Source organism: Heloderma suspectum, chromosome 5 (assembly GCF_057233095.1).
Source record: "Heloderma suspectum isolate Gila_16-S chromosome 5, 16-S_ref, whole genome shotgun sequence".
Taxonomy (NCBI): domain Eukaryota; kingdom Metazoa; phylum Chordata; class Lepidosauria; order Squamata; family Helodermatidae; genus Heloderma; species Heloderma suspectum.
In genome coordinates, this window is record NC_139462.1 from 26,204,265 (window position 1) to 26,226,011 (window position 21,747).

A 21,747-nucleotide genomic window follows, 5' to 3' on the forward strand; every position below is an offset into this window, starting at 1 on the left:
GAAGCGTCTTCGGACAGCGCTGGCTCTTAGGCTTAGAAATGGAGATGAGCACCACACCCTAGAGTCGGACATGACTGGTTGGGGACACCTTTACCTTTTTAGCCATGACATGCGAACTGGGCCTGCCTATCTAAGCTCCTGTGTCTTATCCTTGATAAACTATGGTTTGTCCCTGGCTTATGAATCCTGGCCTGTTGGGGATGATAAGCTTTTAATTTCTGGTTAGATTAACCACTCAGACTAGTGGGGGGAGACAAGTCGGGGGGATCACAGTTTGAGGTTGGGGAAGGTGCACGGGGGGAGTGCAAGGGGGTCTTGGTGGGTGGCTAGCAGGAGCAATCAGGCTGTGTGTGTGTAAGCCAGTGAATGTATTTGCTCTGAGATCACCCCCATCATCACTTTTCCTACCAGTTTCCCCCTGTGGGAGAATGGAGGAGGTCCCCAGTAGAGCCAGAACTCTCCTTCTTCCCAGGGGAAACGGCATAGTGACAAAGTCCCCAGAAGGATCTTATGCTCTCACTTTCTCCAATTCACTCCATGCCTGCCCATGTTTGGCAGGAGCATGAGGCACAAAAATGGCAGGTATAAGAAGGTGTATTCAGTCTCTGCTTCCTTTTTCCTCAATAAATCTAAGTTTCAGGAGGAATTTTGGGATTTATGTCTCACTAGAAATCAATATTTGATATTCAGCATGGTTTTATGGAAGTGTAGAATAAAATCAGGTTCAGATGATGACTATTACCATGAATATAAATAGCAAAAGAGTTATTTCATTTAGTACAAATACATGATTTATAATGTATCATGGAAAGCCCCTATTGCTCATAATGAGAGACATGCAGTCCCATCCTATGGTCCTGCTAAGCCAGTAGCCGCTATGCCATAGCTACACCAGCATTACAAGATGTAACGTTGATATGATCCTATGTATTCCCAGCAGCTAAGCAGAAAAGAAACCAATAGGTATAAGAGTTAAGAAGCAATAGGGCCCCACCATCTCTATCCACTTGGGATCTGTATAGTTCCTTGCATTGATGTTGTAAACTGGCCTTCAGGCTGAAATGGAAAAGGGTAGAGATTAGTGACTGTAACCATTCTATCCAACTCAAATATCAATTGCCAATAGAGAAGATCAAGCTATTAGGCTGAGATCTGAAGCAAATGCCTATGTGAGCTTATTGGGACTCAGAGCATGATCCTAAATGCATCGACTTGTTTTTGTGCTTTTATTTTATTTATTTTTAAAAAAATGATTAATCAAATTTTGGCCCAGAAGGGCCCTTAAGGAGACTTATCATTTTATTTTTTTAAAACACTTTAGAAACTTAAAATATATGATATGTTTTAGTTATGGTATGTTGTATGTCATGATGGGTAAACTTACCCTGGGTGAATTCGTTATTTTCTCAGATAATATGAACTCACCCATGTGAGCTTGGATGAGAGTTCTCCCTTAAACTGAGCTCTTGTTCCACATAAACATGCTTTTGCGCATGCACAATATCAAAGCACGTCTTGGGAGCTGTAGATTGGAAACATTTAGTGCATCATGACGTCATGCATCACCATGTTATGTACTCTTCCTGATTGGTTGTTTTCATGTGGACTCTCACTGAAACACTCCACCCAGCAGCAGCAGTTAAGTTCAAGTTTACTTACCAAACAAAATTAAAATACTGTTGAAACAACAATGACCCAAATACAATCCAATAAGAGAGATGTGACATCATCACAGTGTACCATAAGCAAGAAAAAGCTTAATCCAACCAACTCAGTGCATGCTCAGAAATAGCGTTGTTTAGATACAGACTGGGCATGTTCAGAAGCTAACTATCAATTCCAAAGTTAATAGCAAATTCAGAAACATTATATGTTTTATGTAATATAAATTTGTAAATTAATGCTACATAATTAACCAGGGCCATGTTTCCACAAGCATCACCAATGCAATGAATATGGACTTAAGCACACTCCGGGAGAGAGTGCAGGACAGGAAGGCCTGGCGTGCTATGGTCCATGGGGTCATGAAGAGTTGGACACGACTGAACGACTGAACAACAATGTTTCCACAACAATGGAAGGGTGAAGCAAACGAAGGAATACCAGATTTTTCATGGAATTGGCATGGCTCTGTGCAGGGCTCCATGAAGGACTGCACCGCACCATTATAAGTCGCTAACAGAAACATCCCCTTCATGGATCACTGCCTTGTTGTGGCGAAGGGGCTTGCGTAACTCAGTGAAGCCATAAGCTATGCCGTGCAGGGCCACCCAAGACGGACAGGTCATGGCAGAGAGTTCTGACAAAATGTGGTCCACTGGAGAAGGAAATGGCAACCCACTCCAGTATTCTTGCCAAGAAAACCCCATGGAACGTATCACAAGGGTAAAAGAGATGACGCCGGAAGATGAGCCCCTCAGGTCGGAAGGTGTCCAATATGCTACTGGGGAAGAGCAGAGGGTATTTCCAAGTAGCGCCAGAAAGAGTGAAGCGGCTGGGCCAAAGCCGAAAGGACACTCAGCTGTGGATGTGTCTGGTGGTGAAAAGAAAATCCGATGCTGTAAAGAACAATATTGTTTAGGAACCTGGAATGTCAGATCAATGAATCAAGGTAAGCTGGAGGTGGTCAAACATGAGATGGCAAGATTGAACATCGACATCTTGGGAATCAGCGAACTAAAATGGACAGGCATGGGCGAATTTAATTCAGGTGACCATCATATCTACTACTGTGGACAAGAATCCCTGAGAAGAAATGGAGTAGCACTCATAGTCAACAAAAGGGTGGGAAAAGCAGTACTGGGGTACAATCTTAAAAATGATAGAATGATCTCAGTACGAATCCAAGGCAAACCATTCAACATCACAGTAATTCAAGTCTATGCCCCAACCACTGATGCCGAAGAAGCTGAGGTTGATCGGTTCTATGAAGACCTACAACACCTTCTAGAACTAACACCAAAAAAAGATGTCCTCTTCATCATAGGGGATTGAAATGCTAAAGTAGGAAGTCAAGAAATCACCGGGATAACAGGCAGGCATGGCCTTGGTGTACAAAATGAAGCAGGACAAAAGCTAATAGAGTTTTGCCAAGAGAACATGCTGATCATAGCAAACACTCTTTTCCAACAGCATAAGAGGCGACTCTACACATGGACGTCACCAGATGGTCAATATCGAAATCAGATTGATTATGTCCTTTGCAGCCAAAGATGGAGAAGCTCCATACAGTCAGTAAAAACAAGACCTGGAGCTGACTGTAGCTCAGATCATGAGCTGCTTCTTGCAAAATTTCGGCTTAAATTGAAGAACGTCGGGAAAACCACTAAACCGTTCAGGTATGACCTAAATCATATCCCTGATGAATATACAGTGGAGGTGAGGAATAGATTTCAGGGATTAGACCTGATAGACAGAGTGCCTGAGGAACTATGGACGGAGGTCCGTAACATTGTTCAGGAGGCAGCAACTCAATCCATCCCAAAGAAAAAGAAATGCAAGAAAGCCAAGTGGCTGTCTGATGAGGCTTTACAAGTAGCTGAGGAAAGAAGGGAAGCGAAAAGCAAGGGAGAAAGGGGAAGATATACCCAACTGAATGCAGAGTTCCAGAGAATAGCAAGGAGAGACAAGAAGGCCTTCTTAAATGAACAATGCAAAGAAATCGAGGAAAACAACAGAATGGGAAAGACTAGAGATCTCTTCAAGAAAATTGGAGATCTCAAGGGAACGTTTTGTGCAAAGACGGGCATGATAAAGAACAAAGAAGGCAGGGACCTAACAGAAGCAGATGAGATTAAGAAGAGGTGGCAAGAATACACAGAAGAACTATACAGGAAAGATCTGAATGTCCCTGATAGCCATGATAGTGCGGTCACTGAACTTGAGCCGGACATCCTAGAGAGTGAAGTCAAGTGGGCCTTAGGAAGCATTAGTAACAACAAAGCTAGCGGAGATGACAATATTCCAGCCGAGCTATTTAAAATCCTAAAAGATGATGCTGTTAAAGTGCTGCATTCAATATCTCAACAAATCTGGAACACTCAACAGTGGCCACAAGACTGGAAAAGGTCAGTTTACATTCCAATTCCAAAGAAGGGCAACGCCAAAGAGTGTTGAAACTACCGCACCATTGCGCTCATTTCACATGCCAGCAAGGTGATGCTCAAAATCCTACAAGCTAGGCTTCAGCAGTATGCGAACCGAGAACTACCGGAAGTACAAGCTGGGTTTAGAAGAGGCAGAGGAACTAGAGATCAAATCGCCAACATTCGCTGCATCATGGAGAAAGCAAGAGAATTCCAGAAAAACGTCTATTTCTGCTTCATTGACTACGCTAAAGCCTTTGATTGTGTGGATCACAACAAACTGTGGCAAATTCTTAAAGTGATGGGAGTACCAGATCACCTTACCTGTCTCCTGAGAAACCTGTACGAGGGTCAAGAAGCAACAGTAAGAACCAGACATGGAACAACCGATTGGTTCAAAATTGGGAAAGGAGTACGACAAGGCTGCATATTGTCACCCTGCTTATTTAACTTATATGCAGAGTACATCATGAGAAATGCCGGGTTGGATGAATCAGAGGTTGGAATTAAGATTGCTGGGAGAATTATCAACAACCTCCGATATGCAGACGATACCACCCTAATGGCAGAAAGCGAAGAGGATCTCAAGAGCCTCTTGTTGAGTGTGAAAGAGGAGAGTGCAAAAGCTGGTTTGAAACTCAACATTAAAAAAATGAAGATTGTGGCATCTGGCCCCATCAGTTCCTGGCATATATAAGGGGAAGAAATGGAAACAGTGACAGATTTTATTTTCTTGGGCTCCAAGATCACCGCAGACGGTGACTGTAGCCATGAAATTCAAAGACGCTTGCTCCTTGGGAGGAAAGCTATGGCCAACCTAGACAGCATAGTAAGAAGCAGAGACATCACCTTGCCGACAAAGGTCCGTCTAATCAAAGCTATGGTTTTCCCAGTAGTAATGTATGGCTGTGAGAGCTGGACTATAAGGAAGGCTGAGCGCCGAAGAATTGATGCTTTCGAACTGTGGTGCTGGAGAAGACTCTTACGAGTCCCCTGGACTGCAAGGAGGTCAAATCAGTCCATCCTAAAGGAAATCAACCCTGAGTGCTCATTGGAAGGACAGATACTGAAGCTGAAGCTCCAATATTTTGGCCACCTAATGCGAAGAGAAAACTCCCTGGAAAAGACCCTGATGCTGGGAAAGACTGAAGGCAAAAGGAGAAGGGGACGGCAGAGGATGAGATGGCTAGATAGCATCACGGATGCAATGAATATGAACTTGAGCACGCTCCGGGTGAGAGCGAAAGAAAGGAAGGCCTGGCGTGCTATGGTCCATGGGGTCACGAAGAGTCGGACACGACTGAACGACTGAACAACAACAACAAAAACAGAAACATACTTCCAGGTGGGGTGGGGAGATTGGAAGTGAACATCATCAGACTGGCAGGAGCTGCTCAACCAATAAGAGAAGTTCCCCCCTCCAGGCTCTACTCCCCTTTCTTCTGCTCCCCTGGCAATGATGCAAAGGATTTAAGCTGGCAGTAATTACTCCCCAAAAGCCTTGAACCAAACAGCAGAGACACACAGCTTTGGAAATAGCGCTTCACAGCCATTAGGGGAGTTACTATGCCTTTCACTACATGAATACATATGTACCCTGGGTGCACTTAGTCTTTTTGGCTTAATTGCAATCTCGGGAACAAGCCTCATTGATCGCAGTGGGAGTTACTTCTGAGTAGACTTCCTGGATCTAAAGCTGATTCTGCCCATTTTTCCCCCTTTCCCTCTAAATACCAGGCTTCCCCATTTGCAGGCACCCCTGAATAAATGTGCTATTGCGCAATAGCACAAATGCGTGATAGTGCACTTTTGGGAACAAGCCTCATTGACTACAACAGGAGTTAGCAGGAACCCCTGAACTAATGTGCCACCGCACAATAGCACTATCACATGATAGCACAAATGCACATTAGTGCTATTTTGCAATTCAGTGCTAGAGTGATAGCGAGATACTGACATAGGAGGTATGCATATTGCTGGAAGAAATGTGCAATAATGTTATAATGAGATAGCGAGAGGAGCATAGAGGTGCTGCTGGAGAACTGGGGCTGTTTTTTGCTGTCAAGTGATAGTAATGCCTTCTAAATGTGCAATGGAGGATTCTGCAGTTACTACCTATAGAATTGCGATCTAGCAGGGAACTTCTATATGTACACCTCAGCCTACAGCTCTTTTAGTAGTGTAAGCCTTAGAAATTACTTTAAATGTCCAACATCAATACAGTTGGTGGCTGGTGAATGGGGAGTGCTTACTGGTTTGCGATGTAGTGCTAAAGCATTGTTTCAATTTAATCCTTTACTTTAAAAAAAAAAAAAGAAGAACTCTGGTGGCCAGTGGGGAAATGGCGGAAACATTGGGGAAACAGGCAGGGAAAACATTGAGGGAACACCGCTTGACCGGGGTCATGGTGAAAGGGCTAACACACTGGAGTAAATGAGGAGGGTTGGTGTGCACCACAACAGACAAACTGAATGAAGGAAAAGAATCAGACTATAAGCAGTCTCAGGAAATCCATTTTTTCTGTGGTAAGCTATGGGGTGGCTGCTGGATGGCCATGATGTCATGTATCCCTAATGACCTCCAGTTCAGACAGTCAGTTCAGAGTAAATCACTCGTGGAAACAGGCCCCAGGAATGAATAATACTAATCTAATTGCATTTGATATAAGTAGTTCTAAATGACCAGATGAAAATAAGGAGATGTGAGGAATTCGATCTTAGTGAATTCTGAGGGTGTTTCTACATTAAGCAAAAAACCCGCAAAAACTCACATCCTTTCCAGAGGTTCCTGCTTTCAGTTTCTTTGCGGGATTAGGAAGGGCTTCTTTACATGGCAGCCATGTGATTTGAACTGAAGGAGTGCCTCCCTCCCTCCCTGGCATGGGTGCAAAGGAGGGGCGGGGCATTTTGTTTTCATAGCTTAACTTCTGCTGTACTGTTTTCTTGCACCCCCCAGGAAACTTCTGACTTACTTCTGAGTAGACATAAAATGTAAGATTGTACTGTAAGTCTGCAACCCTCGGCACACTTATGTGAGAGGAAGCCAAATTGAACTCCATGGGACTTACTTCTGAGTAGACATAAGATCACCCTGTAAGTCTGCAACCCTCAGCACACTTACTTGGGAGTAAGCCCCATTGAACTTAATAGGGTGCTCTGAAACAACAGAGGACGTTGCTTCTGAGCTTGGTGGGGTGGGGGATCAGAAGTGTCTCCCTTCATTGCAGGGAGGCATTTTACCCTCTTCTCCCTCCAATTGAGAAATGCAGAGGCAGGAGACGCCATCAGCGGGCAGATTCTTGGCCTCGCTCCTGTCATATCTCATCCTGATTGCGGCCTCAACAACTGAAAACAAACGCCCACAGCAGGCAGACACAGCAGTTTCTTCCGCTATTGGAGAATTTCACAGGGAGGTCATGGCACTCCTGTTCTATGGGCTGGAAAAAATACCACATTTTTTGCGTTTGGGGCAATCACAAAGGAGGCTGGAGGAAATGGCAGGAGACACCCTGGAGGGTAACAGCATCATCTAAAGAGCCCCCAAACTCCCGAGAGAGAGCCATCTCAATAGCAGGATAAAAGCTCCATGTGATGAACCCCTGATACAAAATGACCCGATCCATACCTCCTGGACTAATGTGTGGATGGGTAGTTATCCATTGGCTTTCTCACTTTCCATTTCCAAATGTTCTGATGCAGTTCTCAGTTCAAAAAAGCATAAATTTTTAAAATATAGATTTACATTAAAATGTGTATTTTGAGAGAAAATATATGTAATAATATGTGCTTAAAGTGGTAAAAATGATTTATATTAGTAAATTAAGTTGGAAATAGAATTGAAACAGATTTATGGATAAACATAAATCTAGAGACAAGACTAGACAGACTAGAGGACCCCAAGGCTAGGGTACACACACTTGAAAATTTAGACTGATCTGTCTGTTCCTAGATGAGATGTCAATAGAACTGTGGTTGGTTAGAATCTAACATGGATGATGAATTTCCTAATCAACTATAACTGAGAAACATTGAACTAGGGGATGCAGACAGGAAATAAGGGAAAGTGGGTGGTGGGCTTGGGGTGGGGGGGTGGAGAGATAAAACCTAGAGTATTCACAGTGAAAATATTGTTTCTGAGTTTTCTCCCTTAACCACCATGGAATCATATATTTAAGTCACAGTCATCATCCTTTGCAGTTTTGGTTCTGTTGTGATTTTTGTATTCCCTCAGCTGAACAAATGGAAACCAAGGGTTCATACATCTTCACAGTTTATAACAGATGGTTTGGTGTGTAACGTTCTAGCATCATCTCCAGAGGATTGTGGATGTTTTTCTTTAAAGTAAAGGTTTTAAAGTCTTAAATCAGTTTCTTAGGAAACAGTCCTTTGTGTCTTCCCTTATTGCTGCTGAATTACTGTTACACCTATGTCTAATCTATGACCTCACCATTTGCCTAATGAATGGATCAGCAAGATGATATCAAGAGAATGGATTTCCCCTTGGGAATACTTACCGTAATAACTCCTGTTTCCCAGTAGCTGTCACTATGTGATATTTTTCCTTTTGGGGAGGGGCAGGGGATGTTAGTAGCTGAAGAACCAGTGAGGAAAAAAAATATGACTGAGTATGTTGTCTTGTTTTGTTTCACAGGAAAAAGCCCAACATTTACAGAGTACCCTTGTCTCTCAAGTAGATAAATCCACACAGACTGAACTTGTAGGCCATGATGTAAGTAACTGTATTAAACAGTTTTCTTTTATCTCCTGCATTGATATTTAAATCTCTACCAGCCTCTTTTCCTTTGCTACTGCTGTGTATGTGTATCGATGTAAAAGTGCGCAATGGCATTCATCTTTCACTCGTAAATGATTCTCAGATGCCTTCCACGACAGAAAAAGTTAATTACAGCTACCTGCCAGCATACCAATGTCCTATTAATTGCATGTTTTACCAACAGTTCCCTTATATTCTCTAGAATTTGTGGAGGGAATGAGAATATGTATTAGTAGAATTTGAAATTTTCCCATATTTTCAAATCTAAAAAAAACATTTATCTACTTATTAACAACTTGACGAACCTGTTACGCTTGTTATCGCCAAAGACTGCATTGTGTTACAAATGAAAGCTGCAGACGTTTGCACAGAAGTTTGCATTAATATTTTAATCATTGGGTCTCAGCAGGGAATGTTGATAGTTATTTAACTGAACATTAGAATTGTTATCCTGGAACAATTGTGGACTGTGACTATTAAGAAATTATTCATTTCTATGAAATAACTAAGAGATCTGGTTTGTATGTGCCTACTTTTCCATTGCAACCTGCCTTGAAAGTGTATTGGTAATCAAGACTTGGAGAGAGCATCTCAAGCAAAATTATTATCTAAGGAGCATATTACTGTTATCCTTCCCCTAATGATATCCTTTGAAGTGGATCTCAGACCTTTGATGTAGGCTCAGGCAAGCTTTTGGTTGGTTCCACAGATACCCATGTTGCTGAGTGCATTTTATTTTTATGGAATTTCTATTTCTCAGGATCAGATTTAGTGAATGGCATAACCCTATTCTATTTGGTGTAGTGGGCATTAATTTTAAAGGAAGACTTATTTTTGTTTTGTTGTCTTTTAAAGAAGTGGCAATAGTGGTTGTGACAATAACGTGACTGAACATTTCCGTACAGTAGCTCCCTGGCATGCACAGTTTCCATTTGGAAGGAGAGTCTGACTTGGGGCTGTCTACACACAAGCCAGAGACCCTGCATATTGTGTGGAATAAGTCATATGAGAGAGCTGTACCACCTGAGCTCTTATCTGAAAGTCCACCTCTACATTCTGTGGTTGTTCTTCATGACAGGACAGTAGGTCATCTGTGCACTGGAACAGGCTCTTACATCATTTATTTATTTTATACATTTATATTTTACATACCTGAAGGCATCAAAGAGGCTCAATTAAACAATACAATACAAATCTAAGGGCACAATCCTATGACTGCTAGACAGCAACTAGACGACCGTCGGATTTTTCGTCTTCTGGGAACTGAGCTTGGAGCATGATGTCAGGGTGGAAACTGAGCCCAGAGAGCCTCAGAGTAGTTCAGATTCTGAGGAGGAACAGCAATCCGTGGGAGAGGAGCCAGCTCATCCCTCACAGGCTCACCTGCCAGTATTCCTGTGATAGATAGTGACCCTGGTAGTGAGGGAGTGTGGGAGGGGGGCTTCTTAGACGCTCAACGCAGATGCAAAGAGCGACGAGCGATGGAGGGCGCAGAAAGGAGGCGTAGTGCCCGTTTGGCACACAAGCAACGGCCACCTCCCATGGACCCAAGGGAAAGAGGGAGGATCTCTCCCTAGCCCATAAGTTCTGGGTCTTCAAGTGACTCTCTTTCAAATGGGGATCAACTGCCTACTTGAAGCTTAGGCCACTCTGCTGTTCCTTGCTGTAGTCTGGTGATTAGCATCTGAAAGAGTCATTAAGTTGTAAAAGGATTAAAGCTTTGAAAAGAAATCCTTTCATCTGTGTCTTGAGTTGGCTATTGGAATCTACTGAGAGAGGCCGCCAAAGCGCTCCTGACACCTGCATTCCAAGCTCGGTTCCCAGAAAATCGACTCCCTGCCCCCTCCCCTGCCACCTCATAGGTGGTGCGGTTCGTCCCTGGATCTGCACTCAGAAGAGCAGTGTGGAGCAGGGGAAAGGGGAAAGGGGGCATTCCTGGGGGCGGGGAGGGGATGGCGGAAGCACCATTATGATGCTTCCTATGCACCATCTGCCCCCCCCCTTCTGAGGCATCCTGGCTAGACAGCTGAAATCGCCTGTCTAGCCACAAATGCAGAGCAGCCAGAATGTGGAGGAGAAGATCCCCTCCACGCTCCACCTGCTCTGCAATGGATAGTCAGTTGCCTCCAAGTTTGGAGGTGGTCGGCTGTCCCCATAGGATTGTGCCCTAATGCAGCTATTAATAATGCACCAATAAGAAGAACACACAAAGACCTACATCCTGAGAATGTTACTCACACTGAAGACCCATTGAAATTAATTGTCCTTAAGTAAGCTGTAAACATCTTTAGATCAGCCACAAAGATTAGGCAGAACAGAGACGTCTTCAGAACAGGCTTAATAGGCCTCCCTGGAAGTGCATTGCACATGGAAGGTGCCAACACAGAGAAGGTCCTTGCTCCTTGTAACTTTGCCTTTTCCATGAGATAACTATTTTGTGCCATTTTTATATACCTTTAACATACCCTTTCCACATCCTTTCCTACGTGAACAGTTTAAGTAAAAGATTGCAACCTCTGTTAATTTTTCATCTTCTCAGGCAACTTCTCAGGGTAATGAAGTCAACACAGAAGTTTCAAAGTCACACCTGAACATTATTTGTGTGGCTTTGTTTCATGACTGGCCATATTTCTGAAAAATATTTTGTGCCAGCAAAACTTCAACATATTCCAGTGGCATATCCCCAGTGTTTCCTAGTGAGAATCTGCAGTTGAATCACCATATGTTTTCCTCACCGTAGTTAACAGATAGCCAGATACGTGCATGCCTTGCTGTCACCAAACTCAGCTAATTTATATTATAAAGGGACCTTGGAGAAAAGAAAGATAGGGAACAGACAATGGGAAATAAAACAATGCTTTCCCTAGGACAACAAAGGCAAGTCCTTTGATAGCAAAGTGATACAATTAAAGTTACGTGGATGAAAATTAGTTTTAGGTTCACATATCTCTGAAATATACTTAACAAAATTAGGGGATTAATTCTAGCAGGGGAACATTCAACTGGGAATTCTGATTCTCTAACAGATTTTAAACACAGAATTTGTTTCTTAGTTGGAAATGTTAAACCATGGTGTCTTGAAGATGTTCATTGACCTACATTTCACACTTAATTTATTTTACTAATATGGAATGCAGTACAGTTCTGATGTTTTCAGAATGCTTTCAAATAATTATTTCCTTCATAAAATGGATTTATAAAATTGGTTTTGCTTATCAGTTCACCTTTGCTATAGCCACATTCTGGAATTATGAGGAACTATAATATCCGCTTCCCAATAGACTTCCTTTGGCTGCTAGCAGTAATGATATTTCATCCCGAATCCTCCAGAAGTGGGGTGACTGGGGCATATGTGTTAAAGGCCAGTCCCAAAAAGTTGAAGACATCTGGATATACCTAGGTAAAATCTGGATATATTCTCACTCCCCCTGAGTATATGTAGATTTCAAGACTACATAGAAATTATTGCATTGCATTTGTTTCCCAGGATTGTAGGAGGGCAAATGGCTCAGCTGTGTGGTTGTGCTCCATAAGTCCCTTCTTCTCTTGTATTTGCCCACCATTTTGATCACATCTGTATTTCCTAGGCATACCCATGTACGCCCCAGGTTTAGATTTTGCCTTGCGTCTAACCAACAGATAAGGAGAGGTAGTAATTAAAATAGGGGAAACACAATGTGTTCACAATGAAGTGGGGGGTTTGCACAGGTTGGCAAGAGACCTCAGTCAAAAGTGTTACTGTCAAAAAACATTTTGCTTTTAATGTGTACAGCAAAGATTATTTAAAGGCAATTCCAACATGCAAGCAAAATCATTTATGTGCAACATTTGTGTGTGTGTGTGTGTGAGAGAGAGAGAGAGAGAGAGAGACAGAGAGAGAGAGAGAGAGAGAAAGGGAGCTTGCTATCTAAGTGATGAACATACCTTAAAGGTACAATGCCATTTTATCCTTCTTCACCTTCCTCGGTTCTTCAGAGGTTTCTTTGACTGAGAGATCAAGGAATAATTTCTTATGTGACACCTGAGTTATTAAAACAAGGATGGAAGATGAATAGACACAGTCAGGTTGCAATCCAGTTGGTGACAGAATTACCTGACTTCATAGGGTAGATCTTCTGACTGGCGAAGAAATAAGTGTTTCAAGACCAAATCAGATATTACCTTCGATCAGACCCAGATACTTCCCCCATATCTGTGTATATTTTTTGTAAACCTAAGGCTGTGGTTTTCCGATGTCCTACTATGAGGGCACATTGTGTACATCATCTTATCTGTTGACAAACACCCAAGCATCTGCCCCCAAACTTAGCATGTTGCAGAGGATACTACATGGCCCAGGGTGCATACTCAGTTTGGCCTCACCTGTCCCCTCCACATTAATTGAAAGTGCACACAGGACAACTGGTGGACCCCTGGCCAATTTCTGATCGACTACCTAGCAACTGGTAGTTGCTGGGAATCTTCGAAAGAACACTGGTCTGGTTGGACTTTTATGTCCTTAAGAAAGAGTACATAACTGAAGATCACTTTTTTTTTCCCCGGTTGCCCTGAATTTGTAGCAGGGGCAACATGTTGCCCATCCCTGCCCTACATCATGCAACACTCCCCTGTAGTTTTGCATAGCAGGGGGAGACCACTATTAGTAGGCCAGCTGTTTTTATCTGCTATTACTGTTTTTTTCTCACTGAGGAACATAATGTTCTGTGAAATGGCTTGAAAAACCATTGGTCTTTGGGCCTCCAGATGTTTTGGCCTGCAACTCCCATCAGCCACTAGCCAGCATAGTCAATGGTGAGGGATGATGGGAATTGCAGATATCTGGAGGGCCACAACTTCTCCACCCCTGATCTAGGGAAACAGAATATGTGAAGTAGATTGCTAGCAGAAGCAATATTTTTGAGGGGACAATGCCCTCATGCAGCAGTTTAAACATACATAAAAAGTATGTGTGTGTTTTTTTAGAGCTGTTAGTGTGAAGAACTTCCATCTGAGATAACATACTTTAAAACTCGTTTTTTTCTCTTGAAGTTTTGTTGTTGTTGTTCTTCATGCAGTGGGCACAATCCAGCAAATGCTAGCTGAAACAAGGTCTCATGAAAACAATCACTCATGATGAAGCCCTGTTGCATCCCTTTCAATGGGACAGGCTGCAGTACTAAACACACTTACTTGGAAGTACGTGCCATTGAACTCAGTGGGACTTTTACACATACATGTACATGAAAATAAGGCTATAAGGTCACTGCATGAGGACTTGGCAATCTTATAAATAAACATTTAAGTAAGGCTCAGTTCTGAGCATGTTCTGGATTTCAAAAGATGAGTCATCATAACTGGGTGTTAAAGATTTTGTGCTTTTCCTTATATGAAGACTATATAACACCCATGTCTGGCTAACCCAGGAATTGGCATTCATAATGAAAAACACAGGATTACAAAGCAGTCCTGTGAATGTCTAAACTTATATTGGGTTCATCCACCAGTCAGTCATTATATGAATATGGATTTTAGCTGTGGCACAGTTACCAGCAATGTTCAGTGTCCAATATGGCTGTGGTGGCCAAAGAGCATGAAATTGGGCCCAAAATGCATAGAAAGTGTAACCTTTCCTTGAAAATATATATATATATATATATATATATCCATTGCTCTGTTCCATCACAGTGCATACTTTGAAACTATTCACCGAGATTTGGAAGTGTCAGCTGTTTCCAGCTCAGTGCAGATTTTCAATAGCTGCATGGAGGGAAGGAATTGAGATTGTGCCTACTCCTGGCCACTGCCCATTCATCAAAAAGTTGAACAGAGCCTACACACATATAGCTGTATGAACATAGACTTTGCACACATGGTCGTGGAGGGATGCCTTTTCCTGATGACGTGGAGAGAGCCTACATGCATACCACTTGTATGTACGCTCTGTTCAGAAGTTTGGATGAACTGTTGGAGGTTGAGAGCAGGGACTGTGGCACATTCCTAATCCCCCCTCACCTATGCATTCGTGAGTGGCTGCACAGGGCTAACATACAGACTCAAACTTGCTCTAATCATCAATCTCTCTTTACTAATCAGAGAAACTAACTATAATTCAGGGGGCAGTTTAATATACAACTTTCAGCATTTCATCAAGCTACGAATCCTTCCCAGGATGCCATAACAATTAAAGGGGTATAAAACCAATACATATGTGTATACACACACACACACGCTCAGGCCTATAGAGTAGTCTGACCTATTCTTCTGAATCACTAGAGGTTATATTAGGGTTGCTAATCTCTTAAAACAGCTCTAGCAGGATGAGGATTCACCCTCTTTTAATTAATTTAGGGTGCAATCCTATGCAGGTTTAGAAAGAAAAAAGTCCTACAACTCCCAGCATGCTGGGAGTTGTAGGACTTTTTTCTGTCTAAACCTGCATCAGATTGCATCCTTAACTATCTGTCTTGGGATCTTCTAAAATGACTTGGCATGTATGTTTACTGGGTTATAATTCCATGCCACTTTCTAGAGTTCTTAGTCATGGCAACATAATCCGATTGTGATTTAATTTTTAATTTTAATGGCAACAGAATCATTCCAAGGCAACCAGTCTGTGCAGTACTTTGAAGTACATTACATTTAATTTATAACTGGTTTATGTAAGATCCAAGCCAACTTTCTCCAATAAAATGGGAGATGCAGATGCTACTTAGAAATTTACACATGTATACCAACACAGCCTTGGGTTCTTGTTTGCTTCTCTGGTAATTTATATTTCTTTATAAAATCCTATTGAGCAAGTTGGCATTTGACAGGATAAAAGAGAGTTACCAAGTTTCTGTTTTCTGCTGAGAGCAATGAAAGTTAGGGAAGAGCTATTGGATGTCTTGTGTGATTAGTGGCTACACCCACAGCTACACAAAAACAAATTAACAGTAGCTGAGTTTCTAATCCTATAAACTGAGTGATAAAACTACAGATAGGATCAGTTTTAACATGGCTCTTCGTGGTTGCGCTTTAACGAGCATGACCATAGCATAACAATAGCTACCACTATTTCTGTCCAGTTGTTTCTTATTGAATATTCTAGTATAGTTAACATCAGAGTTTGGGGTTTCTTTTGCTGTATCTGATGCTTCAGAGCAGCAGTGCGCAAACCTCCCAAAGTCTCGGTGGGTGGGTGGTGTCTACCACAGGGACATCCAGGTCACTTGGGCTCACCAGATTTCCCCATAGCTTTTTACGGCTGCAGTTTATATAGACATAAATAAGTGCTTTACAGATGCAAATGGCATAAAATACACAATTCATGGGTGTGATTTTCCCAAGGTCTTATCTTTTTAAAACTTGGAAGCCATCCCACGTGGAGTCTAGCAGACACGGAGGTAAGGGGAACTGGTCCACTGCAGACCCCGCAGGTCAGATTCTTGGGAATCTGGCCTTATTTGAGTTTGCAGCAGATTTCTCCAGCATCCCTACTTCTGAGTTGGACACTTGCTCTGTCCAATCTGCTCTGGTTGCCTGCTGACCAAAGCATGGACAGGCACAACTGTAGGGACTGCAAGACCGACGCAGCCTCCACAAAAGAAGTTACATTGGTGCGATATTCTTTCATCTCTCCCAGGGAGGAAACTTATTCCTTTGTGTCCCATATCACTGTTGTGATCTGGACAATGAGCGGTGGACATTCTTATGGAAATGTTCCCTTAATGATTTATTTTTACAGCAGCGCGCAACTATGTTTCACAGTTTGCTCTACTTTCAATCCAGAATGCTCACCTTTTTCGAAATCCCATGGTTAGTTCAGTCACACTTAACAACTTTGACTCTTTCAGAAACTGAAATCTGGCGGATGTTCTCCTTGCTCTTCCACTTTGTTTGTTTGGGGTTTGGTTTGTTTTTTTGGTTTTTTTTGCATTCTTCCTCTTCTCCTTCAGTGATCTGAAGGACCGTGTTTGTCTGCTGGCTCATTCTGTTATGTTATTTCCCAGCATGTTCCATTTTTCCCCATTTCCAATATCTAACAATCTTAATGATTGGAGGCAGACTTTTAAAACATTATCATGAAGTAAGGTTGGAGCGAGAACCAGTTAGGAAATTACAATTTGCACACAATGGTGGGGATGAGGTCCTTTTAACTGGTTTGATATGACAGCTATCATCATTTGAATGGGGTAATTTTCACCATGCCATTTTAATGGGTTGGGGCCAAAGAACCACGAACAGTCATAGGGGTGCACGAAAGCCACTTACCTGGTCTCGCAGCTTTTCGCGGTGGAGGGGAGGCGCTTCGCTGTTCCCCCTGAAGTTCAGGCCGGGGGGGAGGAGGCTTCCCTCCTCGCCCAGCCGAAATTCAGGCCGGGGGGGAGGCTTCCCGCCTCGCCCGGCCGAAATTCAGGCCGGGGAGGAGGCGCCTTGCCTCGCCCGGCCGCGAAATAAAAAGTTTAAAAAAAAACGCCCCCGTGATAGGCTACGTGACAATTAACATAGCCTATCACGGCTAGATCTGCAAAGTCAGCCGTGATAGGCTACGTTAATCGTCACGTAGCCTATCACGGGTGACTTTAAAAAAATCTTTACGTAGACTATAAATCTTTACTATAAATCTTTACGTAGACTATGGCGAAAATAAGGGCAACGCAAATAGCGTTGCCCTTATTTTCGCCGTAGTCTACATAATCTTTACGTAGACTACAGCAACCAAATAAGGAATGCGAATGGCGGCTCCCTATGGGGGCCGCCATTAGCCATACGCACTTTTTTTTTTTTTTTTAAGTCACCCGTGATAGACTACGTGACGATTTACATAGCCTATCACGGCTGACTTTGCAAATCTAGCCGTGATAGGCTACGTTAATCATCACGTAGCCTATCACGGGGGCGTTTTTGTTTTTTTTACTTTTATTGGAATGGCGGCGGCGGCAGCTGGTCGAAAGACCGGCTGCCGCCTCTGCCCCTGTCCAAGACCTGACGAACCGCCGCCGGGACCCGCCGCCGGGAGGGACATTCGGGAAAGGTAAGTCTCATCCCGGGAGGGGGCGGGGGGCGGGGGGGTGCGAAGAATTTCTCCCCGAAACTACTTTGGGGGGCCGAACACATTGGCACCCGGCCCCCCGAAGTTTCGGGGAGAAATTCTCCCCCATCCCTACGAACAGAAGGAAAACAGCCCACCACTAGTGATGTTCCACAACAGCTAACAAAGTGCTATGAAAGGTAGACTCTTCAGCAGTTCTGATAGTTATGTTTGTGCAAGAGGAAGAAGATTGTCGGATTCGTGCAGCATATTCTTCTTGGATATAGCCCAGTATTTGAAAAGAACTACTTTTGACTTGTTGAAAGCAGCATGGTGATCTCTTCTCAAGTGGCTCATTATATGGTAACAGCCATCATATGAAGGAACTTAAAGGGACCTCCATATTAGACATCTCAAGATCATATTGGAATCCTATTTCTTGATGTTGTGAAATCAAAATTGGAAAATGGTATATTCCAATTTTTATAGGTTACCTCTCATTTAGACCAATTTTCCCTGTTTTCCACAACCCCCTCACTTAGTTTCAGCTAGTAGAAATGGTGGCAAAAGAGATCAGTATTCCTATGGGCACTGCAATATAAATCTCCTTAAGCTAGTGGGCTGTTTTACATGATGTATTGGCCAGTTCTCTTCTGTTTTTAACTGATGGGTATTGCTACAGCACATTCATGGTAAACTGTCTGTTGACACCATTTAGGGCTAGATGCATTGATGCACAACACTCCCTTCTGGTTTCCTGGAAAGGAATGGAGTGTCTTGTCCTTGCCACTTGACAGAAATTCTGGTTCTATTGTCTGTTGCCAAAAATATCATTAAGCTTACATTTTATATCATCGGTTCCTGCCATTGTTCATCTCTTCTGCTGTTGCGGTTGTTGTTTTTTCTCCCTTATCTTCCATACTAATCATGATAATATTTTCATCTTCCATCCTCCATACTAATCATGATAGTATTTTCAGCATCTAACGTATGCCTGATGTCTCAAAACATAGCAGTACATATATAATCTACACTTACTGATTGGGTTCATATTTGAATGTCTGTGTATTCATCTGTATTTCTTCTGGATCTTATGTATAATATATGCTTGCCAGTGGGCATGGGAGTATGTACAAATTTTAATATCCTTTTGTATTTTTGCCGTATTACATCCCCCCCCCCCAATAAAGAGCAGCATAAGAAACTTTAAAACTACTGTTTCCTCTGGTAGATTTCTGTTGGCTTTTAGAGCAGAATAGTCTTAAAGAAATCTGTCTTTTATGTGGATATAGGGTAAATGGATATAGCTGAGGATGGTAGCCGCTGTAGCCTAGCACATCTAGAGAGTACTAGGATGGGGAAGTATGTGTGTGTTTTTAAATGTAGAAAACTTTTAAAAATGATATATTCTAAGCAAATTAGGGGGTAATCCTATGGCCACCAGTCAGCAGCTAGACAGCTATAGGATAGGTCAGTTCCTGGAGAACCCACTCCCTCCCCCGCCACCTTGGTCAGCCCCACACTCCATGCTCAGAGCACCAGTGCAGAGTGGGGGGAACGGGGCATTCCTGGGGGCGGGGCGAGGAGGTCAGAAGTGCCGGTACAACACTTCCTATGTGTCGTCCAACCGCCTCTCCCTGCACTCCGAGGTCCTGCAGCTAGACAGCCAAAATCATCTATCTAGCCATGAAAGCATGGCAGCGGGAGTGGGGAGGAGATCTGCTCCTCACCACTCCTCCCACCCTGCTCTGGATAGGTGGTCGCCCCTGGGTTCAGAGGTGACCATCGATCATGATAGAACTGCTCCCTCCATGAAGAAAAAAAATACTCACCTTTCAGTGAAAAAAAGAAAATTCTTACACAGATGTAAATTCACAGTACAATATAGATATAATGATTGTATGTTAAATAAAAGCCCGTAGTTCCACATGGATGTTTTTCTCAGGGCTTGAATTGTTCCCGTATCTAATCAGTGAAAACCATACTGTAATTAAAAAGTCTTTCTTTTTGTATATACTGGCAAAACTAAACGTTCTACTAACAACGAAATATAGTTTATATGTGATCATTTTACTTGCTCTTTTGTATGCACACAGGGCCCCAATTTGGATTGCAGGCATGGCACTCTGGAGGGAGGAGTTAAACCTCCCCCCATACCCATTTTTTCTCAAACATCTAGGCAGGAAGGATGTTTTTTTTTAAAAAAGCATACTTGACCCAATGGATACTTCTTTTTTAACTCCCCCTCCCTGAGTGTAATAGTCCCAATTTGACCCTAATATAACTTTATAATACACTATTTGATGCATCAAACATTAATTCAGGTTCTTTATTTTTCCATACTTGCATGCCTGGGAGCTGTTCTTGCCTTCAGGTGAGAGCTAACTAGGGATGTCAGTGAAATCCACAACGGATTCAAATTAGTTTGAATTTCTATGTATCTGACCTGTTGGTTCCACAGCGGACCAGCTTTTTTCAAGTTGCATGGATTCTGCAGACTTAAAGACATTTAAAAAAAAAAAACTTTTGAAGGGGATTTGAGCATTGGTGCAAGTGTGCATTTCTGCAACTGCACATTTGCAGACAGAAATGAAATTCTACATCCCTAAAAAATGCTGATTCATTTAGTGAGCGGATGACAGAATGAAAGATGTCTGACAATCTGTGAAACACAGACAGAACGAATTTAACAAAATCCATACATCCCTAGAGTTCACCATATTCTCCCCTGTAAGTATCAAATTCCTAACTAACTAGCTCAGCATAACATTTATACTGCTGAAAGTGCTTCATATAAATGTTTTTGTAATAACAAGCCTGTGAGCCAGATAAGTGTTCTTATCCACATACTGTAGGTGTGAGGGCCAGGGGATGAGACTGAGAGAGGTTTCCCATAGGGCCACCTAATGAGTTTATGGCACTCATTCAAACTTGACTTTGGTTCATGATTATCCTCTAGTTGTATTCTTTCTATAGGCAAGAATTTGTTCAAATTCTTTCTTTAAAGGTCCCGTGTTTAAGATAAATATGTATGTTGGAGTATTTCACTGATTATAACTGTACCATGATCCTACTTGTTTTAGGGTGCAATCCTCTGCATGTTTAGACAGAAAAAAAGTCCTACTACTCCCAGCATCCCTCCAGCCAGCCATGCTGTCTGGGACACCCACAGGATTGTGCCCTTAATAATTTGATATCATTTTTGGCTTAAATATTTTAATGTAACCTCCTAGCGCACAAAGCATCTGTAATGCAAATATTGTTTAATGTCTGTGCTACCAGTGATTCATACAGCATAATCTTTGAGACTTCATTTATCATTTTTTCTTCTTCTTTTTAAAGGCCCTGTGGAATTCTTCATGTACTGAAGGTTCAGTTTACAAACCACTCAGCATCTCATTGGTACCAACATTATTTAATTAAATAATATACTGGGACACACACTACAAGACAATTAGTTTAACTTTTGTTGCCTATATAAAGAGGAATCTGCATTTGCCATATTTAACAGCAGTTCCAATGTTGCAGAAAAAATGCCTTATTCAATATAAACACAAGAAGTATTCTTCACTATTCTCAGCTGCATTAGCAAATAGTTGATTAAGTTATTACCAGTAAATTATTACAAAATTTGCAAAATCAAAATAAAATATATTTACCATTCCATAACTTGTGTACAGTTTTATCCTTTGGGGGCAGTAGTAGTAGATACTGGTGGTTCTGGATAGCCCAGTCCTGCTATAAAGCAGAGTGAAGTGACCTGCTTCAGGCAGGACTGTGGGGGGCGGATAGAAGAAGGCAGTAATTGGTGTCTGAATGTTGTAGCAAGACATTTTACACTGTGGGCTCTAGCAAATGTGATTTCTCCTCTGCTTCAGGCAGTGAAACATCTTCGGC

General features: G+C 42.4%; 1 protein-coding gene across 3 annotated transcripts in view; it reads left to right on the forward strand.

Annotated features, from left to right (window-relative positions):
- CCSER1 (coiled-coil serine rich protein 1) overlaps positions 1–21,517 on the forward strand; it is an 857,015-nt gene extending 835,498 nt beyond the window's left edge. For all 3 annotated transcript variants that reach the window (XM_084855629.1, XM_084855630.1, XM_084855631.1), the window contains exons 9-10: positions 8,736–8,813; positions 21,193–21,517. In XM_084855629.1, the coding sequence (XP_084711755.1) occupies positions 8,736–8,813; positions 21,193–21,273 (159 nt within the window). In that variant the 3' untranslated portion in view covers positions 21,274–21,517. The remainder of the gene's footprint in view (positions 1–8,735; positions 8,814–21,192) is intronic.
- Positions 21,518–21,747: the final 230 nt, after the last annotated feature.